A 24,827-nucleotide genomic window follows, 5' to 3' on the forward strand; every position below is an offset into this window, starting at 1 on the left:
AACTTTTTAAATATCAGCTTCAGACTGGTGTGCCTTTTTTTGGCTCTTAAACGATGCCAAAACTCACAAAACGGCTTCTTTCTTTTTCCCCTGTTTATAATACTTCCCTTCACCTCCAAATCACAGTAGCCCAAGGGCCAAGCAAGACATATTAAATCCTGGATCCATAAACACTAAACATAACAGGGAAGAGACCTTCCAATGGGACATAGAACACTTCTGCACCATTTTGATCAGTTTTAAGATATCAGTCTTTCAATCAAAACGCTCCCGTGACAATTGTGGCAGGCAGTCAACGAGGACGCTCATTTGGTCAGGACACAGATACTGCTGTTTTCTTCACTATCATGACAGGTCAGAGATTGTGAACTTGACAGCTCCTTTGTGAACACAGTTGGAGACCTACATGAAAACCCTCAAAAGTAGATAAAGGTGGCAGCTGCACTCATGAAGCCAACTTGTGTACAGTTAAGTCTGTCTCAGTATGAGATTAGGAGCACAATTCTGCATGAAACATGAACATATACTTATTGCAAGAAAATGTTACACCAAACATGATGCTTCAGCACAAAGTGACTAATGCCATCTATTCACCCACCAAGCAGTATGTGCTGAAAACTTATTTTATATAATATTAGGAGTCCTACCTTTCCCTCTAGGGCCTGTATAACTGCACTCGAAGTGATGGAGATGTCTTGCTTTTATAGGCAAAGAGCAGGAGGAAAAATAGCACTTTTGTCACACAGCCTATCTGTAAAATACAAAATACCTGCAACGCACAAAAGCCCTGATGATGGGGTTTTGTAGAAACACTGCATTAGCGTTCGTTGGGATGATCAACAAAAACCCTTCATGCATTTGCCATGGATTCACTCACATAAATTCAATCGCAGAGCACAGCATCCTGCTCACGTGGAATTCTACCACCAAAGTGTTTTCCCAAGAGCACACACACCAAGACCACTGCCGGTTGCAAGAGGCACAATTAGGGTACATCAGCTTTCCAATTTTGAAACCTTCTTTCCAATAGCTTAGGCCTTCATTGCAGCACAGGTGTCTGTTGCAGGCTAGTTTCTTACAGAATTTAAAAACTAGAACTTTCTCGGGAAAATCTTCAGGAAAAAATACATCCACTTCCCTAATTCTTATGCAACTTTTTATTTGCAAAAATCCAGGTTTGGGCAGTCAGAGGCCACTGAGTAGCCAGATATAGGACTTGAGAATATTCTCAGTCCTTCCCTGCTTAGGTACCTTGGCACTGAAGAGAAAATGTAGCTTGAGATCAGTACCAGAGCCCAAATGCAAGGCAGAACAAAGTAAGATGAAGAAGGGCATGATGCAATGAAAGGATCAGGGGAATACTGGAGAAAAGAAGATAGAACAGTTTTCTATCAAAAATGAGCTAAGCTGAAACTGGAATTCCTGAAGCTCCAGTACCAAATATCTGTGAAATACTCTGGAAAAATTCACTCCATATCTTTACTTCCAGTGACTCCTCCATATCATAGTTAAAGACTATATTTAAGTACTTAAAACCACACTTTTCAAACTATTTAGGCAATGCATCAGTCTCTTAAGATAAAAACAATTTTGTGAATCAACACAAGTGATTGCAGGGACAGTAGGACATGCTAGCAAAGGGGTTTTGTGTCTCTTCTACAGTTTAAGTTCACGTTGCTTCACAGGATATGATCTACGATTCAAAGTGAACTTCACGAGCAGTTACAGATTAAATTCTTGTTTCTTGGGGCCCAACCTAAGACAACACTAACTTGCAGAATCTTTATTCTACAAATGCTGCTAAAGTAAAAAACTATAACCAAAGTCAGTGTGAGACCACAACCTCAATAACAGAAACACTGAAAAAAAAAAAAAAAAAAAACCAACCCAAAGCTAAAACAACCAAATTCTCCCAGGAGGTGAGTTTGGAGGCGTCTTCTACACACAGGAAAAGCAACCAATTTTACTGAAGTTACCTGTGCATCAGTGTCCTGCCTATACAAAGAGTATGATATAATTTGCTCATCTCAAGGGGTACAAGGAAGATTAAACTAACATTTGCAAACCATTTAGATACTACAGTGCAGCACCAGCAAAAGAATTCAGCAAAGAACTAGTAATTCTGTATTCAGACTGGTATTTGAATGGGGCATTAGACCACATCCTGAACAAACAACACAGCAGACTGAAAAGCAGTTCATTCAGAGATGGGTCCAGTACACGGGGGAGAAAGGGAGGGTGGGGGAGAAGGGGAAGAATCTGATCACTCAATTATAGGCTTTCTGACAATGCATGCACACAAAGAAGACATATTAAGATTTTTCCATACACCCTTAATTCTGTTTTTTTTTTTCTTCGCTATTAACTGCTTGATGATTCTGTCACAATTTACAGCTATTTTTAAATATTACAGACAAGCAACACAGCATTTATCTGTGTGTCAGAAAAGAAATAAGGAGCATATATAATGCAATGTAAAATATATTCATGTTTTTCTTCTTGCAGCACATAGCCAGTGGATTCCATGATCACACAGTACCATTAGGAAACCAACATCACCAAATCTATATTTAACTAATTGCCTTCTCTTTTAGATAACAGGTTATAAGGGTTCCGTATGCTGGTACACGATAAACATTTTAAAGCATTCATTGATTTTGCCAATTGCAATAAACATAGTTCACCATATACTATCTGGTACTGTTTCCATTTTTACACTGAAAACACTATATTTGACAATTTATATACAATTTATATACAAGGTATGGCTTTATTGTTGAGCAATCTTGCTCGCTCTTAACCACAGCTGCTATAAATCCACATAATACAACCAGAAAATTTTCACACTGATCCTATACAACATTTTTAGCATTTATTATTTAAAAATCATTATCTGTGCATACTTCAAGCTATCTCCGCCTAAAGTACACACTCAAGACGCTGGATAAAGTACAAAGATAGATAAGAAACTTGCAAAAATTATTCCATTATTTATACTGGGGGGGAGAGTGGGTAGGGGGAAATGTGAGGGACTCTGATTTTACGGCTGCTGGCTTTCTCCATCAGGAAACAATCCAGGTTTCCTTGCATACCTTTTTGACACTATAACCACCACCATCATCTACTTGACTTTAATTAAGCACATATAAAAATTAATATTTTTGTCTTTGGAGATTTATCCCCAAGTGATGTCTAGTAGAAAATACAAACCAAAGGCCTCATTTAATCCACCTACTCCAGGGTTCAATTTCGCCCACAATGCGTAACTGGAATTGCAAGTGGATTTAAAGAGACCATGAGAAAGAAGGAACTCACCATTCTAACTACTTCAGGGTAAGTCTGCTCTGTCAAACAGCCTCTGCTTATTGTAATGTAGTCCACCAGTTCATTAAGAGTGGAGCGCTTGTATTCTTTCATTTTAAGGTCTGAAAGCGTGTCCATGAAGTCAAAAATGACACAGCACTGTTGAAGTTTCTTTAGGAACAGTTCAGGCTGCTCTGAAGATGGAACGTCTATGAAACAAGAAAGGAAATCTTTGTGAGTCTGGCATCTTATTACACAAAACAGGATTTCTTTTTGAAGATCAATTTCAAAGGAAAGCAGCATTCATACAATTTTGGTAAAACAGAGCTCAGATTAACAAATCTTATAGGAACTGTGTTACTATTGTGTGTTTGAGATCTTGAACAACATATTGTAGAAGTAATTTAATCATCACCTGCTATTAAGAAAATAAAGTTCACCAAAAAACACAGGCTGAAGTGGAGAATGCAAACACAACAGCATTCAAGACTTGATTCTACGATATACCACTGCTTTCACTGGAGGCTGACATTCACCATCATTAACTGACACTCCAAAGAAGGAAGAAATAACTGTCAAACAGATCAAGCTTGATTAATTTATATTTTAAAAAACACTGCGTCATTTATAACTCTGTATGAATATACATGAATGTGTATATGAATACACAGCAAGACTATAATTCTGCAGACAAGTTTCAAATTCCATCATTACCCCCATGCTGACACTTCCCATATCAAAATCAATTTTACTGAAACACAGTGAGGATTTTTTTGCTGTAGTATGAACACACAACATGGATCAATAGGAACATTTTCACATATAGTATATGCTTGACCAATAAAGTAAGCAGAATGTACTATTTCCTACTTTTGCTCTGTTTTCATAATTGTCAGCAAATAAAAGACTTAATAAAATAATAAAAGGAATGACAACTTCTTAGTGGTTTGTTAGTTTACCAAGTGCATCAGAAGAGTACACAGAAAGCTTAGTTTATCCGATGTTCAGGTACACAAGAGGCTAACAATAGCAGAAAGTTGCAGAAATTAAATATGCATTTTCAGTCTGAAAGTATGCCCTCAGACTAGAAGGCACTTCATTTCCTTTGTTCTACTTTTTTTTTAGCACATCTGTCAGCACCAGCATCCAGCGAATGACCTTCCAAGCACAATGCATGTAAATGGAAAATTTTGCTGATTTCAACTAGAAAAATTTTAATAGTAAAGAATTGATGTTTATGTCTTAAAACTTGGACATACAAGTAAAAGCCAACCTAAGATGAAACTTCTTATTGTTGACACAAGAATATGTCAAGTTAACGAATACTTGGTAAACACTTGAAGCTGTTAGTAATTGTATAGTAGTTTTAAGGACGAAGTACCATGAATCTGTTTTAATTAAAACCATGTACACAATAGTTAGTAGTTTCAAGTTCAAAAGACCTATGAAATATTACAAGGTCATAGTATAAAGCTGCATAGTTTTAAAAAGTACCAAAAGTGATGCAATGACCCCAAGGCACTTCACATCAATTCTCTACATTGCTCCAACACCGAAAAGAATAAATATGGATTGCTGTACAAATAAAGATGCTACCTGCTTTCTGACCTGACATGGTAAAGTCCAACAGTTTATTCAACCTTTTTCTGCTTACAGCACTGTGGTAGTGACAGGATTCAATGGGTTAGCAAACTGCATTCCACAAAGAACGACCAAGATATTTGTAAAGTTTAATTGTTGATATCAGGCAGCACACACCAATCTCATATTAATTCGGCTTGGGTAAGCTCTACAACAGCTTTGTCTGAAGGAAATTAAGGGGGGGAGGGGAGAAGTAGTATAGTTATGACACCACACTTCCTATCATTGGAATTGTTCACCCCATGTTCCCAAAGGCTATATTCATCTGTGGCACAGAAGATGAAAGAAATGTGGTCCTGTAGAACCGCAACAGTAAGAGCTACACGGGAGAAGAATCCACCACCACCACCCCAAACACCTCTGGAAAACTGACAGTCCTAAAACCAGGTCACCCTAAAGCCATTCCACTGCCCAAGTCACTCGAACACATTCAAACACCCCACAGCGGGCAGTGCTGAAACCTAAGAGAAGCCAAGGAGTCATTAGCTCATTAGCCTTCACCCATTACAAAAAAGACCACTTCTATTAGCACCCTTTCTAAGGTTACAGCCTTACAGGAGATAAAGGGCCTGAGGAAGCAAAGTACTTGTGACTGCCTTCTCGACTCTCTGCCTTCAAATAATAAATAAATGAAAACAGACTTCATAATTCACTGTTATTAGCAAGCAGCCAATAATTAATTGGGTAACAATTTCTTCCAAAAGTCAGACTGTAAATACAGGCTGGAAAAAAAAGAAAGAAGTGTAATTGGTTACTTTTTGAGAGTATTATTTTTAATTACAACTTCAGCTCTTTCTTATGCTATCTATAATCCACCACAGAACTTGACAACATGTAAAACTACGATGTTACATGAATATAATGGGGTTTCAGCTGCATTGTTCTACATGGCTTGCACACACTTCCTTTGACCAACAAGAATATCATAGTCAAAGAAAAACACAGGTTGAAATCAAATGGGAATCCACTAAGGTACAATTCAGTGTAAGTTATAACCAGACTCATATGACTAAATATTACACTCATTTTAAGGTAGGGTCGGTATTAAATAAAAATTTTAAAATGACGAAAGCATTAAAATATCTACTAAAACTTTGTTTTCTTTTTTCCTTCCTTTAAGGTGTGGGAACAAAATGAAAAATATAATTAAGTTCTCAAGAAAAACCATTCTGCAATACTACATGAAATTCATGCCAACCTTACTACGTCAATGAGCCATGCGAACTATAGCAGCAAACAAAAAAACCAAAACCCAACCAAAAAACCCACAAACAAACAAATAAAAACCAAAGCTCCACAAAATAAAAGCCCACAAACCAATTGTTCTGGTCATATCTGCTTTTCTTTATTAAGCAAGTTTCCATTCACACTACAAAATAAAATTGCAAGAAGTTTCACACAATAATATTTCTCATTGTTCTTGGGAATTTGGGGTGCCTTGGGAACAGGGTAACACTTAATGCCTAGTTATTTTTTTCCATCTTGGAAACAGGGAAAGTACACGAGAGTAAATTTTATGGGGGCCTAATATGCATAGCACAAGAAAAGGGCACCAGAAATTGGTAAAATCAGTATTCCATGGTCCCAACCTTTCCACAGAGACCATGTCATAAGTTCGTTTGGGTTTTTTTTCGTTTCAGTTTTCTTTTGGGGGCTCTTTGGTGTTTTCCTTAATTCTCTAACGTCTCTTTCACAGCTGTACAAACCTTTCTGAAAGATCACTAAGAATGGACTTCCCCAGCCACCCTCATGCCACTATTCGGAGCTGGGAGCACACTGGTACTTGGGATACAGACGTATTGAGCTTCACAGCAGAGCTGAACTCCTTAACACAATGACTTGAAATGAAACACACAGTTCCTTACAGATGTTCACATTTAGTTGATGAAAAAACTCAAATCATTTTTTTCGCAGCAGACAGACACTCAGAGCTTTCAATGAATTCTGCAACATTTTTCTCTTCTGCTAACGCACAGCCAAACATCCAGGCCCCAAAATTTAATAACCTGCAATATTACCATTATATCTACTTTCAGTTGAAAGAACTGAAAATTGAGCAACTGCTCTAATAAAACTGTGTAAATACCTGTAATACTTTAATAATCTATAAAATAAAATCAAAATGACACTACTAAGTGGCACGTGTAATTTATATCCAATGCACAGGAGAGTATACATTTATTAAAATCAAAATTTAAAGGAAGATGAAGTTCTGTCTAGATGACTGTGAGAACTCGCCTCATTTTCAGAAGGTCTCTCCTAGGAGTTACCTTTCAGGCTCGTCAGTTTTCAGCCATTTAAAACTGTACAAAGCTTTTGAAATACACCAAGTATTCACAGAGTCAAAGGAAACTGACTTAGTGAAAGCAAGTACTAGTACATTTGAACAATTATAATCAAGACAGAATCAGAACCTTTAACAAAATCAAGTGTTTTATAAAGTTACCAGAAAAATTGAAAGTAATTTTTTTTAGACATGGACCAACAATTGTTACAAGGGCTGAAATACCAATTTTAAAATGGCCAGAGCAATTCAGTTTCTCCCTTAATGTTTTTTTTCCAAAAGAACCCTAATCCAACCAGCCCATCCCTTCTCATCAGTCACTTCTGCAGTCTCTGCCTTCTGCATCCTTTTATTAAATAAAGACGTAAAAATCTGATAACATACTTTTACTGCAAGTCTCTATCATATATAAAAAAATACTCGTGTTTATACTACCTTCATATGTTGATTAAAGCTATTTACACGTAACTGATTTTGGATCACAGAAAACTAAAACTGTGCATCAGACCAGCAAAACTGCATCCAGAGAACTGAGCTACGTTTTTCCTCTCAGTGGTAGTGAAAAGCCAAGAAGGGGGAGATATTGAACACCCGCATCAGTTCCCTGACCCACTTCAGCCTGTGGCTTTGCAATGAAGGGTATAATGCTGGGAAGTGAAGAAGTGAAGACTGAGCTGCTTAAGCCAGCACCGCAACTGTAAGGAAAAGTCACGGGATTGCAGATGCAAGACAGTATAGGGCCTAGAACTAGAATAAAAGTAGACAAGTGATGCACATTACATATAAATTATTAAGCAAAATTAGGATATGCTGACACATGCTACCCTGCACCCACATACGTACTATCAGAACATTTATTAATAATTAACATCAAAATGCCCTCAGAAGAACTATAGCTTCCAGTATATATATTACTGTTATTAAATAGCTTGATGATGACATTCGCCTAAAGAACAACCATCATCTTCTTGTATGATAGTAACAGCAAACACCACATTAAGCATGAAAAATAAAAACATGTACTAAAACCAAAGTATGTCCGGAATGGGGGGCAGAGAGATCAAGAGTAACTTTCTTATTCACATTAATTTTAAGAACTTCCTTTTAATTTCCCAGCACCTAAGAACTCTATTCACTCGCCTCTGCCCACTGAGATTGTTTCCTACACACCTTCCCTATCAACTTAACAGCAAAATAATTCCCCAGTTTTTCTTCAGTTTCCATATCTACCAGTCATTTAATAAACCTAACTATTTTTCTATTTAAGTAAAATCTCCCTGTGACAAAAAAGCTCTAAAAACCCAAACAAACCACTCCTGCTTTGCTGCCACTCACAAAGCCACCAAGTTAAACATAACCAACTACTGAAGCAAGGACCTACCTGCACAAAGTAGGCAGTTGTACATAAATCTCTTTATGTCTACATCTACTCCCCACTGGCCACTAAAAAGACTGTATTTTATAAGAAGCCAACTTTCTAGTTTTTATTCAAATAACACTTGTAAATTTGAATTTGAAAGCCTTTTGGTCTTCTTTGAGAAGTTCACTTCAAGAGAAGGTCTAGCGACACCCAGCTCAAAGCTTTGACTAACTCGAGGGCCTGTCATACATATACCCGAGTACCTAACCGTCGTGGTTTAAGCCACAATTCTATAAGCCACTTTTCACAGTCTTAATATGCCAAGAAGTACAAATGCTTGCCCTCTCTTTCTTACACACACTTCTTGAGAAAAGTAATCACTATCCTGATTGCATTCATTTAATTTTCCTGACTGGCTGTCAATATTATGAATGCTTTATGAAGTCAGTAATCATTTGTTTATAATAGCTGCTTTTTTCAAAGCTGTTTTCCCAACCCATTCTCTATACTTAATAATTATACAGGCAGGGCAGCAGTTAGGCACTGTGTTCCAAATATATAAAGTCGAACCAGTACCAACATTATGCACACAGCAATAAATACAGTGGGACAAACTCAAGCTGACTTTCATGAGTGAACACGCACAAAAAGAAAAGTACAACATTCACACACTGTTTCCAGCACATTCAAAACGCAGGATTAGAAGTGTAACACAGGATATACTCCATCACTTTTCCTGACAATCAGCGTCTCTTCAGATAATCAATCACAAAATTGAGAATTATTTCCCTGACCATAAATTCCTCCCTTGTCAACCTGAACAAGTTCTCACTGAGTGGGAGTCTCCTGAGTAGTTTTGCAGGGATCCTGGACACTATGAATCCCTCTACTGCTTGGCAATACTCCCCGATCAGTTCACAGAGGTTTTCAACAATCATCATTAACTGGGATGAGTAGTCTGAAATCAGGGTAGATCTAGATTTGGGGTTGAGTGCCTGGAGTGCATGTGGAGTAGCATTACAAGCAACAGATGTGCTCTTAGTCATATACACTGACAAAATTTTGTAGCGTAGATATACTTTTAAATATATTAATCAAAATTCTGCCTTTACTCATGCATGCAGAATCTTATGAGCTTCAGCCCCTTAATAGAACACACAGATGAAGGGCTGCCATTTCCTTCAGAGCAAGAATTAAAAACAAACTGACAATAAAAAGAATTTCAATAAAGCATATTTTTCAAAAACATACTTTAAAGTCTATGAAACTTCACTTAAACTTTTTGCCTACTTCCACAGCAGGCATGGTGCAGGCAACAGTTTAAGCCTCCTCAGTTTCACCCATACAGCTCAATCTAGAGCCACAGCAGTCAAAGTTTCAATGAAAAGATTCCTTTAGGCTACGCTTTGTCAATCTGTGACCAACACTTGTTCATCCCACCACTGACTACACCAATGAATAGCGTCTGTGCTGTGAACATCTTTCAGCTTGGAAGTGGATCAAGACTGCAAGCTTGGTTGTCAAAGCTACTGATGAGCCATAGCAAAATACTATTACATCCATACCTCTTGCAAAAGGACTGTATTACTGCAAATTAGCACCACTGATGTGTCACTCTCAAGTGAGTAGAGAGCTTCCAGGGTGCCCTAGGTTTTACAAGTTTGGGTACTCTTACTCATCACTAACAGAAGTTACGAAACAGAGTTACATCAAACAGCTCAGATAAAAATAAGGAATCAAGGAAATACATAGTGGATACTGTGAATTCATGAGCAACTAATGGAAGACAAGACCACCGTGGTATTTAGGTATACCAATTGCTGTTCTAGGTCCCACAAAAACAGACTCACAAGCTATTTCGTAGTATATAGTGTCCCTCACTCTAGTACTAATAATCACCAGTAGCAGTAAATGTCTTTTCATAATCAAGCAGTGATGCCTTCTTCCTTAGGTAAGCTGACAACACTTTTCAACCCCTGCTCATTAGTTCTTCAATGAATGGGAAAAGTTTAGACTAATGGAGTAATCCAAGACAGTCAAAGTCTACCTATTTGCCTACAAGTACATTCAAGCCAAAAATGATCCAGGTCAAAGAAGGTACCAGAGAAGAAATGGAAAAAGACTCAAATGACACAAATTTTAGAGAAAAAATGATGGGGGAAAAGCAAGTGGATTAGTGTACCAAAAAATTTCAGGAGAGATGGAGAATAACAAAACAGCTGTGAATATTATGAGAAGGAGACAGAGTGAGAGGCTAAAGAAGGCAGAGCAACAACATAAAAAAGTATTAAAAGAAAAGAGAAAGAGAATGAGGTAGAGCATGAGCAGGAGACTTGGAAAAGACAGAGAGGAAGAAATTCTTTGGGGAATAGGTAACACAATAAAAGTACCAGAATATTTTAAAAGGAAAAAATAGGAGCTCAAAGTGTTTAAGCAAAACAAGAATGAATGAGTTAGTGATTAGGGGCTAGATTTGACTAAGCACCTACATATCTGGAGATTCCCAACACTCTATGACATCTTTAATATATCCCACTACATTATTCATGTTAAGTTTGACTAGACATCAAATTAACACTTTTTTTTAGCCCCAAGCTGATCACAGGTTTTGTAGGCTGCTTTCTCTCCCTCCCCCTGAATTTTTACTAATATTTCAAAAACAATAATTAGCCATTCTTTTTTTCTAAGGGAAACAAAAAGGGTAGCAAAAACACACGGAAATGTTATTTCAATTTCCTAAATTGAATACGTGGCATAAAACCCCAAAATAAGACAGAAACATTTTGCTGAAACACTGAGAGTTATTGTGGCCAATTTTCCTGGACTGACTCAAGTTTCTTTTATACTGGCTCAGAAATGTTATGCTACTTGTTTTAAGTAGGTTATTACTCAATTGCACTTTCAAAGTACAAGCCAGCCTTCACTCAGAAGAGTCACAGTCACTAGGTTTGCCTAACAGTCACCAGAGAGAGCTTCTGCCCATGTTTGTCCTGCCACTTGAGAACCTGAGGTAGCGAAGAAATTATCAGGATACCTTCACCACACAACTTCTGCCTAACCTTCCAATGCTAGATATGAAAGACATAATTGTTACTTTTCAAAGTCTTCTCGAAGGAGAAGGGAGGAAAAAAAAAAAAATAAATAAGAGATTTATTTTAAATATCCTTAAAAAAAAAAAAAGAGGGGAGGAAACTCCAGAAACTGTTCATCTTCTACTTTCTACATTTGTATAAACATAAGCATATGTCCACTTACAGGATTTGTGGTTGGTTTGGTGTTTTTTGTTTGTTTGTTGGTTCCTGTTTTGTTTTGGTTTTTCTTAAGCACTGACCTGTTAATTTAGCTAGGTGTGTAAAAAACCAGACCAATACTATGCTGGGAGACAACACGAAAAGCCAGTACAATCAGCTCACACTTTGGAGCTCCCGGAGCTGTGTTATAACATCCTTAGTGTAACAATCAAAATACCCACAAATTTAATGATTTCTGAATTTTAACATCATGCTCCATTACAAATACAAGATTGACTTTACAAAAAAAAAATCTTTGCTGTTGGGTTTTTTGAGATTCCAAGATTAGGAAGTATTACTCCTTACACCTTTGCTCAGTTCTAGCTGGTAATGCCTCTAGTGCTGAATCATCCATTGGTTCCTTTCAGCTGTGACCAGGAGGAGCTGTACATCAGAATGGAAGTCAGGCTTTCCGTAGGTATTTGAATAGCAAAAGCTACAGGTAGAGCAAATGCAAATCCAAAATAAGATGTACTTGCCTACTTGCTCAGCTCCTCTACCCTAAAACACATCACAAAGACCAGAGACAGGAAGACCATGTAAACAAAGACATCCCATTTCCAAGTGATTTCTCAAATTACAGACGTAGAGCAAAGCTACACAATAGTAACTTAGTGCTTCACTAGGTCACCCTACTGCTGCCTTCCTTTCCTTTAAAATCACTAACAGGTCATCAGGCTGCTTTTTCAGTGTATTCTTAATTGCCTAGCTAGTCTCTAGGACCCTGCCATCCTCCATCCATTCCTAAGTTCTTAGTAGAGCACTGGAATCCCAAACACCAATAGAGACACAAGTCTTGGCTCATTATTTCAACTTTGTCATGCTATGCTCATATCACTTTTATCTTGTCCTTTGCTTCTGTTAATTTTAGAGAGAATGATGGATTATACTGCAGCTTCAACTTTATCTTGCTACATCATGTGCAATTTTTTGCGTGTGTGTTGTAAATTAATGGCAAATATCAGAAAATGGCAAGACTAGTAATTCATAATGAACATCTCATGTTTTCCAGGTTCCTTTGATGGCAAAAAATCTAAAACTTGTAAACATTTTTCTAAGTTCCAGGCTACTAAGAAACACCTTTGCAAAAACCCCACAATGGCTTGCTGACCTAAGACAGAAGAATCCTTAAGAGGATTATTGTCTTCCTTTTTATAATATTCTTATCAGATCACAATGTTTTCTGCATGACATGAGAAGCTTTTGCTCTGTAACGCTCATTAAACATAAGAACACAAACATGTCACAGCAATCTTACGGCTACCTTCCATTCTAACTGGGGTCACAAGGCAGTTCAGGATTTGCATTGGAATCTGTTTGGTGCATTAACTACATAATGAAATCACGATAAAATTATAGAGTTGCACATGCTTCCTGTAAGAGTGCAAAAATTATACCTTGCTTAGTAAGTGCTCTGAAACTGCCATCTGTCCAAATAAAAATAGGCAATATTCATTTTGCTCAAACTACAGAGTTGCTCTATGAATTTTATTCAGTGACACTTAGACAGAAAAAAAACTGAACCAAGAGCATAGGAAACCCAAAACATAACTTTCATCCAAACGGGCTCAGAACAAGTGCCAGGATTGTTACTCTGCTTGATACTGACCCACTAATTTAACCCAGAAGTCACAGGAGTACTTCATTCTTCTGTGAAAGAAGTAATTAAGGAAGAACTGTTTTACATATGCAACCCACTGTCTAAGACCTCAGGCTTACATTTAAAAATATTTACATTTATTAACTTAAATAATATACATAGATATAAAATACAGATTCTATAATCCTATTTATACATTTAGAAGAGTTTAATTGAACCCTGAAAACATAACTTCCATTCCCTTCTCATTTGGTAGTGTAAATTTAGTCAAGAACATATTCTACTCTATGCTAATTTACCACAATAGTCTCCCAGTATTTTCCAGTAATGCACTATGCCATACGACTGTCCATCATGTGTTTGCTCTCTCATTCTCTCTGTAGAGGAACCAATCTGTGTAATGGAGTAAGAATTTTACAGAACTGCACACAAGCAAGATGCTAGGTCTGTGCAAGAAAAAGACAAGATTTAACAAACATACCCCGAAGTTATGATGGAAGATGCAGAAACAAACTGGGAGTTCATTCTACAGTCCCCAGAAGGACCTCCCCAAAAAGTCCAACTCTTTACACGTTTCCTCTTTACTGCGGAAGCCTCCAGCACGACAGAAGAACAAAATTATTGCGTTTGGCCTTCATTATTCGTTTAATCTTCTAAAAACTAGTTTCAGCCCAGAGAGATCAGAATCAACACCCCAAGCTGGATTCAATGTTATGCCAAAAAGGCGTTGGGGTTGCAGGGGGAGATGTGTCTGCAGAGGCACATCCCTCAGGAACACCAGCCACAGCACTCACTGCTCATCTGCGTTTCCTGAGCCCGAGAACATAACCCCTGCTACATTCCGTTTGAACCATGAGCAAACACAGGAAAACCTGAAGGTACATCCTGATCTACGCACTGGGATGGTATCTCCTTGCCAACTGAGAAATTAGAAAGCATTACTCAAAGACGCTACGTGAGGACTTTGTGCAAGCAATCCATGTGGTTTATTTGTCAAGAAAAGAGGTTACCACATCATCCCCTCCTTCAAGATACGTTCCTTGCATAAGGCCTTCCAGTGCTTAGGCTCAGCCAGCTGCCCTGAGATACGGTCATCTGTAAGGCTCAGACTATGTTATTCAATACCTTATGACAATAACTCAAATTAGTCAAGCTGTTAGTTAAGGGAACGCCCTTTCTCATATTGCCAATCCCAGTAGATCTGTCTAAATGACAGAAAATAAATAAATAAATCCACTTTAGTTTATTTTGCTTTTGCAATTACTGTAGAGCTCTCCCACATTCCCTGGTGCACAGAAACACATCCCTGTTCTAGACCATTTCTACAGCAACCTCTGGATCTTCAAATTATTTAGGATCAGGAACAATTCATCAACAGAGGGGAAAAACATGACACCCCTATAACCTGTCAAGTCTGTGTTATGCTGGATATTTTATGTTATCTGTATTATCATTACATATGTCTATGTAAAAATACCAGCTATTCCTTTAAAAATAAGATCTTCTCCATCACAGTTTAGATTTAAAACAATGTAAATGAGAGACTCATTTACTAGTAATTATCATTCACCTTTAGAGTCCACTGCTCATACCTAAACTGAGTGTTTTTGCTAAAACTTAGGAATTTGAATGATGCAGAGTATTAAGCCACCTTTCTATCTTTTAAACAGCAATGGGTTTTGTTGCTGCTTGAATCTTAAATGGGATAGACATTTTATCTCCCCAATACAAGGTTCTAGAGAGCAAAGACCTCCTTTCTGAATATTTGCAGTTGCCTAAAGAGCAATCCTTATTGTAGCCTTGCATTACCATAATGTGTGTGGACGTTTTTTCAGAACACCATTTACCTCTGACCTCTTCCGAAAACACTGAATAAAAAAATGCAGTTTTCTTTTGGCAGAATATATTTATCTGCATGCACGCATATCGATCATCGGTTTTCCTGTCCCTCAGAAATGCCATCCGCTATTGGACAGAAAAATCTATCTGATCATCACTGGGCCTTGGCACCTGAAGTGAATTTCTCTACAGATTACTTAGCCCCTCTGCAATATGACTATCAGTCTACCTTAAAAATAAATATTTGACCCATTACAAATGAACTTAATACAAAAATTAAGTTCTTCTCTGGGTTTCCAGCCTGGGAAGAAAGAGATAGGGAGCAGAATGAAGCCCCTGTAGTTCAAGGGGAAATGGCTAGCAACCTGCTATACCACGTAGACACGCACAAGTCTACGGGACTGGATGGGATCCACCCAAGGGTACTGAGGGAGCTGGTGGAAGTGCTCACCAAGCCACTTCTCATCATTTATCAGCAGTCCTGGCTAACCAGGAAAGTCCCAGTTGACTGGAAGCTAACAAATGTGACACCCTTCTATAAGAAGGGCCAGAAGGAGGATCCGGGGAACTACAGGCCTGTCAGTCTGACCTTAGTGCCACAGAAGGTTATGGAACAGATCATCTTGAGGTGCCTTCACAGGGCACGTACAGGACAACCAGACAATCAGGCCCAGTCAGCATGGGTTTATGAAAGCCAGGTCCTGCTTGACTAACCTGATCTCCTCTATGACAAGGTGACCCGCTTAGTGGACGAGGGAAAGGCTGTGGATGTTGTCTACCTAGACTTTACTAAAGCCTTTGACACCTTTTCCCACAGCACTCTCCTGCAAAAACGGGCTGCTCAGGGCTTAGAAGGGCATACTCTTCACTGGGTAGTTAAGGTGGCTAGATGGCCGAGCCCAAAGAATTGTGGTGAATGGAGCTAAATTCAGTTGGCAGTCAGTCACAAGTCATGTTCCCCAAGGCTCAACTGGCTCGGGCCAGTTCTGTGTAATATCTTTAACAATGACCTGGATGAGGGGATCAAGTGCATCCTCAGTAAGTTTGCAGATGACACCAAGTTGGGCGGGAGTGTTGGTCTGCTTGAGGGTAGGAAGGCTCTACAGAGGGATCTGGACAGGCTGGATCAATGGGCTGAGGCCAGTTGTATGACGTTCAACAAGGGTCCTGCACCTGGGTCACAACAACCCCATAGGCTTGGGGAAGAGTGGCTGGAAAGCTGCCCAGTGGAAAAGGACCTGGTGGTATTGGTAGACAGCTGGCTGAATATAAGCCAGCAGTGTGCTCAGGTGGCCAAGAAGGCCAACAGCATCCTGGCCTGTATCAGGAACAGTGTGGACAGCAGGACTAGGGAAGCGATCGTCTCCTGTTCTCGGCACTGGTGAGGCCCCAGCTCTAGTACTGTGTTCAGTTTTGGTCCCCTCACTGCAAGACAGACATTGAGATGCTGGAGCATCTCCACAGAGGAAAACGAAGCTGGTGAGGGGTCTCAAGCAAAAGTCTTATGAGCAGCAGCTACAGGAACTGGGGTTGTTTAGTCTGGAGAAAAGAAGGCTGAGGGGAGACCTTATCACTCTCCAGAACTACCTGAAAGGAGGTTGTGGAGAGGTGGGGGTCAGTCTTTCCTCCCAAGTAACAAGCAATAAGACAAGGGGAAATGGCCTCAAGTTGCACCAGGAGAGGTTTAGATTGGATAGTAGGAAAAAGTTCTTCACAGAAAGGGTTATCAAACATTGAAACTGGCTGCTCAGGAAAGTGGTTGAGTCGCCATCCCTGGAGGTATTTAAAAGATGTGTAGATGTGCCACTTAGGGACATGGTGTAGTGGTGGACTCAGCAGTGCTAAGTTAGCGGTTGGACTCTTATGATCTTAAAGGTCTTTTCCAACCTAAATGATTCTATGATTCTTAAGATTCATAAACAAGTTTGAGAAAACTTAAAACTACACAGACAAGGTTGTATCATACAACTAATGTAACCAAAGGTATCGCTGTGCTGCGCATCAAGTCACTTTGCAAAACTTTATTAGTTTAGACCGTTAGAAATTTTAACCAGACATAACAGTTTAGGCATTAAATATAATTAAAATATTTCCACCGTGGTTACCAAACAATACTCTTCATCATCAACTGCTACCCTCTCTACATCTTCCAAACTACTCATTAGTTAAGGTGCTTCTCTACTGAAGATGGTAAGCTGAAATTAGATTACCAACAGTATTTATCCTCAGCTATACTGTGGTCGCAGGCTTCGTCCTCAGTTAGCATCCAGGCCAAATTGAAGTCAACAGGCATGTTACCCTGGTTCATTAGAATTGTGATCACACCTTTGCTCTAATTGGCAGAAAGCTCATTGCTTACTAATCAAGAAAAGGAAGAGCAATCTCATCAGTTATGTATTCCACAAAAAATTCAGCAGGAAAAGTGTGTATTTTGCAGGTTTATATATATGTAGGTAAGTCTGAAAGCTCCTCTTTGTAAGTGAGGTGATCCAAATACACGATTGGTGAATTAGCATAACTTTTACAAGGTATTTTTACAGAGTCTTTGCAGGTACAGATCAGTGATCAAGAAAACACGTATAGTACAGCAAACAGGCTTTGTATCTGACCGTATGAATGCACACATCATACAATCTCTAGCTTGCCCATACTTTTTAGGGAGTAGCAGGCTCACTACTAGACCACTTGCAAGAACTCTTAACTTACACACATCCTTCGTGTATTTAAACACAGGACTTCAGCTGCATCCTTTCCCACCTTCTTTATTTTTCATGAAATATCAAATTCACTAATACATTATTAAATGACAAGTAGACCAAGTGATCTACAATAAAAATTAGTATGTTAAGTGATTACCTCCCCTGGACTGAAGTTTGTCAAGAGAAGGCAGACAGCTTTCTACATTATATTTACTTTACATTCAGGCTGAATGAGCAGGCACATATACAGATCACTCTTTCCCAATCCAATAGCTAATGTGCAGCCAAAGTAGGTCAGCGAAGAACAAAAGATTTTTAAACTACACTGACCCAGTAGCTTCAGTACCCTACAGAAATGACAGAGAAGAACTGTCGAAAACTGTTGCGGTCAAAGGACGAAGTTGTAACTGTAAAGGCTAGAAAGCAAAGTACAACCCCATGCCATCAAGTTCTCCTCCCTGTACCTAGCATATTACTTAATTATTTGGACTCAGAGACTCCAGCAGTAGTCAACTAATCACCTTCAAGCAAACCTACTGAAGCAGCACTTCTGTGTGCCTTACCCCTTCCTCTGACAGAGGCATTAAAGTATCAATCCTTAACGTAAGACCTAACAATCTAGCGAGCTTTACACCCACTCCTCTGGTTCCTGTCATTTTCACAGGATGTTAGAGGCTGTTTCATTTTAATATCAATGCTAGCATTCTCTCTCTTGTCAGAAGGGAGAGAGGAACCCAGCTCAAGCATTCCTTTGGCAGCAGAGGCCCTTCAGTTTGAGGGTCCAATTCGGTGTTGCTTCTTGCCATTTCCCTGGGCTACTCCTACCTTTGTCTTTTCATGGAGTTTCTCACAATCATGTCTGTACTACTCCTTTCTGAAGCTTGCCTCTTTGTCTTGCTTCGCTCAGTCTGCAGCTGAAGACCTTCTCCAAAACAGCCCCCAGCTTCTCCAAATGCCATCTATTTTTACCTAGGCGCTGCCGTCTCATTCCGGATGCTGCTAATTGGCCCCTTAGTCACAACTGGAAAAGTAACCTAGTTGAGTAACTCTTTCTGAGCTGCTGCACTAAGGAATCTCTATGCCTCATGCTTGCATTAATTCAAATGAGGAAGCTTCCAGTAAATTTGTTCCCATGGAAGATGAAGCCCAGAGTTCAATACCAATTAACCAGATTTTAGCCTCTAAGATTCCATAGCAACTTCACTCACACTTTTTTTTTTTTTAAAAAGTAACGACTGTACTGCATGAGAGTTTTAGGTATTTAAAGTTCTAAATCCTGTAAGGAAGCACCACATAAAATAGGTGATAACTGTAGCACTAAAGATCAACTGTACTCTACCTATTCACTGTTCTTTTTTTTAATGTATTACCTAGACCAATCTGTAAACTTGCAACGATCTACTAAAGAAGAAATGACAGAAAACCCATGTAAAGTTGGATTTTTTAAGAGTGAAACAAGTGATGACAATACACGCATATAAGCAACCCAGTCTGAAACAGGTGTTTTTCCACACAGACTTCTTTCTTGTATACGTGACATAAAACAGCTGGCTTCACAGCTACAAAATGATGTTTCAGCCAACTCAGGGAGCCCTGCTTGCTTCTTAATCACTTTACTAACGAAAAGTCAAGTTGAAGAATCTCGGCATTTCCTCCCAACAATTCTACTTTTGCATATTTATCAACCAAATTGGTACAAACAGGAATAACAGATCATAAGACAGACAGACTGGTTAGACAGGAAAACACTGGGAAAAGTAAATAACTAAATGATCTAAATTCATTCTAAATTACTTTACAGTCATTGTAATACTTTATTATTCCACTAGAAAGGCAAATTTAAATGCTGAGTATTTAAAAATCATTACTTCAGAAATATAGAACGTAAATGAGAAAATTACCATTTTATTAAGAGAACTTGACTCATTTTTACTAATGAAGACCGCAATCATCTCATACTAACATAATAAATCCCTTCTAGAAATTCTGAGGTCACCACAAACACAGCACGCTTTTTTTGACAACATGAACGCAACTATCAGATGTCCTGAACATCATCTGTAAAAACCAGAAGCAGAGCTTTTTGACATATTAGTAATCCTGGATCCAGTTAAATACTGGCAGGATTAATACTATTTCCTAGGACGAAAGAAAGATCCTGTTCCACCCCATAAAGACTGCATAGGCTGCCAAGAGTAAAGGGAAGGGCCTTCAGCTGTGGATAATTAAGAAACAGCCATTTAAAAAAATGGGATGTTTTGGAGAACACAGCATCCGGTAAAACGGTGGAGTACTTTTTCCATGTGGACCCAAGAGAACTTGAAATCATTTATTCTGCAAATGAGAAACTGAATGCTTCTATGATGGCTTGTTTTGCTGAGAAAGGAACTTCTTTTCACTTGAAATGAAGGCAAAAAGGATCAGCTTTAAATGTGATTCTGCCAGAAAGAATGAACACGTACAGCAGACTGCAAAATCCTTGCCCTGCAAACCGCCACCACCATTAGCTCTGCACATCCCTACTTCCCGCTCTCACATTAGTTTGGTTTGGGTTACTTTCGTTTTTAAACAAACAGTTCTGTACAGTTGTGTACACATTTGGTCCAGACTGACGATACAAGTAATATAGAAAGAACTCACAGTCAACTGTATTATAGAAAAGGCAGGCACATCTATTTATATTTATATATATATTTGGGTTCAAATGTATGGTGCCTCAAAACCAATGAGGAATCCTTGCATCCCATGACAGCACCATGAGGGACATTAAGTGCCAGGAGGGAGTGAGGAGTGAGCAGAGGGAGACCAAACCCCGGCACGACAAGCAGAGCCCATCACAGGAGCACTAGGCAACCTAGGCCCTAGGACTCAGCTCAAGAGCATCCCTCTCACTCTTTCTCCAACTCCTAAACATCGTGCCTGTTGAGCCAAAATGTTGGAAAAATATAGGGGAGCTTCTAGCTGTGGACACAACTGTGATGGGAGAGGACACAGTAATTCCCAGTTACATACACACATTCTCCATGGGATGCTCAGGCACAGCCAAAGTAGTTTTTGCGCAGACCAAGGCCTGATGGTTGTTGATCATTTTACAAGAGGGCCCTCTCCTCCAGTCTCTGAGGCAGATGTGGCAGGCAGGGGAGTTAGCCTCAGAGCTACGATAATCTGTGACGAGCCTAGAGACTCAAGGGATCTCTGGTGGTACTCAGCTCCAAACAGTCTAAGTGTCCTGGGCTGACACCTGAGAGGACACCACTGACTTTCCATGGCACGCATCCAGACAGCACACTTCCCCTCCCGGCTTGGACTCACAGGTTCCTGCTGCCCATGGGGCTCTTCCGCCATTCCAGTATCACCTTCTGCACTAAACTAGGCCTACCAGAGATGGATGAGTTCTCCTGAGTTGTCTGTCCTCACTCAGATAAGGTGCAAAGAGCAGCCCAGTTTGTCCTCTCTCACTGCACACAGCCTTACCCAGACACACAAGTTTCCTTGGCCTAATGTGAGGTTTCGATCAGGGTACAGCAAGGCAGAGGAAATGAAAAAAGGCTGCTTGTGCAATGAAGAGGAAAATGGCAGGTTCTTCTGCTTTGGGCACTACTCTTCCCACTATGAGATAATCCTTCCTTGAGGCATTGGCACCACCTTAGGGCACTCATTGTGCAAGTATTTACCTTCAGCCCTCCCTTTAATAGCTCAGATCACCTGAAAAAAAAATCAAATTACTCCAAAATTCAACCAGGTTGTAGACAGATTCAAGTTTATGCATCAGTAATTTTTACTAAAGTACTTGTAAGGCAAAGAAAATTGTATTATTGTACAATAATGGACTTCACCTGTTCAGGAGTAAGATTTTATTATCATTTCTCCACATCCTCACTATCTCCAAGTAACAGCATACTAAGCAATCCTTGAATTTTCTTCTTCTTTTTCCAGTGTTATGAAGCGCTCAGTTATAAAAGTTGAGGGAAGAGTGTTTTAGATACTAGAGCAAGCTCAGATACCGCAACCAGTTTGCCTGCAGTAGCACTTGCCTCCTCTCTCACTTGCAGAATAGATGAGCTCAAGCAGAGCTCTCTCCGGTCCTCTGTACTCACCCTGTTCCGGTATTCGGGAGGTCTAATTCCCCTCCACTGCACTGCACCTGATACGGCGCAGCTCCTCTTATACAACAGGTCTGTCCAGTTCCTCTCTGCTTCCTGATTCTGTGACGGAGCAACAACTTCCCCTGGTTTTCCCCCTTCCCTGATCATTCTACCTTTTCTTGTCACTACTTCGCAAGCTGCCATTAACCCTTTACTTTTGGGTAGGTCTAAAATCGTAGGTCATTTTATGTTTCTGGGCTTCCTGCACCTTAAAAAACCAACTACAACAACAAACAAAAAGGAAGCTTTTTCCTTAATATAAGTAATAAACTCATCGAAATCTGTAGCAAGAAGAATTGTAAAATTATTTGAAAATGCTTCACTTAAAAAACAAAACAAAACAAAACAAAAAAAAAAAGAAACAACCAAAAACTGATGACAGGAATATCTTAATTATAATAATTGAAACTCCTAACGTTTTCTGAATGTCCAAGGGGTAGAATACACAGGCTAACAGGAGGTGCATAAAATTCCTGCTGGACTGGTATTTTGAAATTAAGCTTCTTTTTTATTATGCCTAATAAACAGTGTCAGCCTCCTTTCTTAAACCAAACAGAAACATATTTTTTTCCCCTATGGAAATATTTAAGAACACATGACTGGTACAAAGGCTTCTGGGTTTTTTGTTTGTTTGTTTGTTCTTTCACATAAAAACTTGGAAAACTTGAATTCTAACTTGTCTTTAAAAGTCTTTTTTACATTTATTCTGCATATAATTCTCTACCTTCAACCGGTGGAAAACCAACTCAGACCCTAGCACATTCAAAGACAACTTCAAAACTTGTCTTAACTTAGCAAAAAGATGTGCAAAAAATAAAACACACTGCAAACTTTGTTTTGAATTAAAATACAAATACAGTCCCTCTTAACATCCTTCAACACAGAGATCAGCTCTTGCCTTGTCATCGTCACCACATAACACACTAGCCAGAGTAACACAGACATTAGCACACGTTTCCCTCTACATGCCTACCTTTCAAATAGTGAACCTGATTCAGCAATTCTTAATCAGGCAAAGTGCTAATATAATCAAATTAGACTTGTTTCTGAACAACACAAAATACGGTCTTAATTCTGAAATGCAGGAAAAACTGTTACAACGTGGAGGCTGATCCTACGCTTCCTCAGATTTTAGGGCTCTCGAGACTAGAATTCTACCTATAGGATCAGAGTATAAATTGATCTAATTTACACTGACTGTCTCATAAAGCTCATTATACATCTGTAAATACAAGCCAAATAAAAGTATCATTTATAAAAAAATAAGGATCAGCTTTCCTACAGCATGCATAGATAGAATATTTTTAAATGATACCCATCACTGAAAGTTTACCACTGCTAAAGAAAGCCATCTCACTATAAACCAAACCAAAACTCATCCTACTCAAAATTTAGAACCTAAAACACAATTAGAAAGACAAAAAAACCAAACAACAACAAAACACCAAAAAACCCACCAAAACCTCATCCTTTGATTATGCATGAAAATTTCACAATGAGCAGTCACTCAGTATGTCAGGAAATCCATCTTTAAGTACAGAAGAAACTATAATAAAAAATAAAAATTTCTTATTTTTTTTTCAAACCTCTCCAACTTGAAGAACTTTACCTTCATTACATCCACAAGGTAAGCATTGCTTCTTTCCATCAAGACAGCACTCTAATGAACATCCCTGCTTTTAACCCGAGTGCTTACTGAAGGTATGTTTAGAAGTCCAACACTAGCCTATAGTGTAATTCACTTGTCTAACAAGTGAATTATGTCCATAACTGGATGGTGATTAACACTGAACAACCCAACACTCACACAAACAGCACAGCAAATCATTCTTTTCAAACTGCCAATCGCTGAGGTCAAAACATTCATGCTTTTAAGTCAAATTACAATCAACTTCCTCCCCACCCATTCTATTATTTGTTATTCATGCATTGACAAGAGCATGGAAACCACTTCACAAAAAATCATGGTTGTCTTGGAAAGATCTACACGACTTAAAGATGAAACACCATTTAAAAGCCAAGAGAGGGAAAGGGCTTCTTGAGGTAGAAAAAAAAAAAAACAACCAAAAAACCCAAACAACAACAACAAACCAAACCCCAACAAAACAACAAACAAAACCACCACAAATAACCAAACAAAACCTAACCTATTTTCCCCTTTCATTTGTTTTAGATACTTTCTTTTATCCTCTTATAATTTTACCCATTAAAATGCCCCCCCGACTACAACTAACTTCAGTATTGAGCCAAGAGATTGCTTCCTGCTCCAAAACTTAAAAAAAAAAAAAAAAGTTATCCAGACAAACAGAGCAACGCTTTGAATCACAAGCGATTCACAAGGTTCAGTGCTAGCCTCTGAGAAAATGTTAGGTTTAGATTTTAAAATTGCAGCTGTCAACAAAAAAAAGTTAAGGAAAACAAAAAATATATCCTGTTTTTCTATTCTATTTGCATTCAGGTTCATGCTATAGCCCCTCTTTATCTTTCTAATCTACATTAACGTCCGGGAAACTGTTTGCTTATAAATCATGTATTTTCTAACAAAATGTTAGCAACCTCCTCGAAATGTTACTTTTGGCAGCAGCAACAGCATACAAAAAACCAACGTTATTAAAGACTTGTAAGAGATTAAGTTTTTGATGGCAGAAACTTCAAGTAATACTGCT

General features: G+C 38.7%; 1 protein-coding gene across 4 annotated transcripts in view; it reads right to left on the bottom strand.

Moving 5' to 3' along the window:
- Positions 1 to 24,827, bottom strand: part of PPP2R5E (protein phosphatase 2 regulatory subunit B'epsilon) — a 75,527-nt gene that overhangs the window by 27,657 nt on the left and 23,043 nt on the right. For all 4 annotated transcript variants that reach the window (XM_082485443.1, XM_082485444.1, XM_082485442.1 and 1 more), the window contains one exon: positions 3,316 to 3,512. In XM_082485443.1, coding sequence (XP_082341569.1) covers positions 3,316 to 3,512 — 197 coding nt within the window. The remainder of the gene's footprint in view (positions 1 to 3,315; positions 3,513 to 24,827) is intronic.

This window comes from Vanellus vanellus (assembly GCF_965231255.1).
Source record: "Vanellus vanellus genome assembly, chromosome: 6".
NCBI classification, from domain to species: domain Eukaryota; kingdom Metazoa; phylum Chordata; class Aves; order Charadriiformes; family Charadriidae; genus Vanellus; species Vanellus vanellus.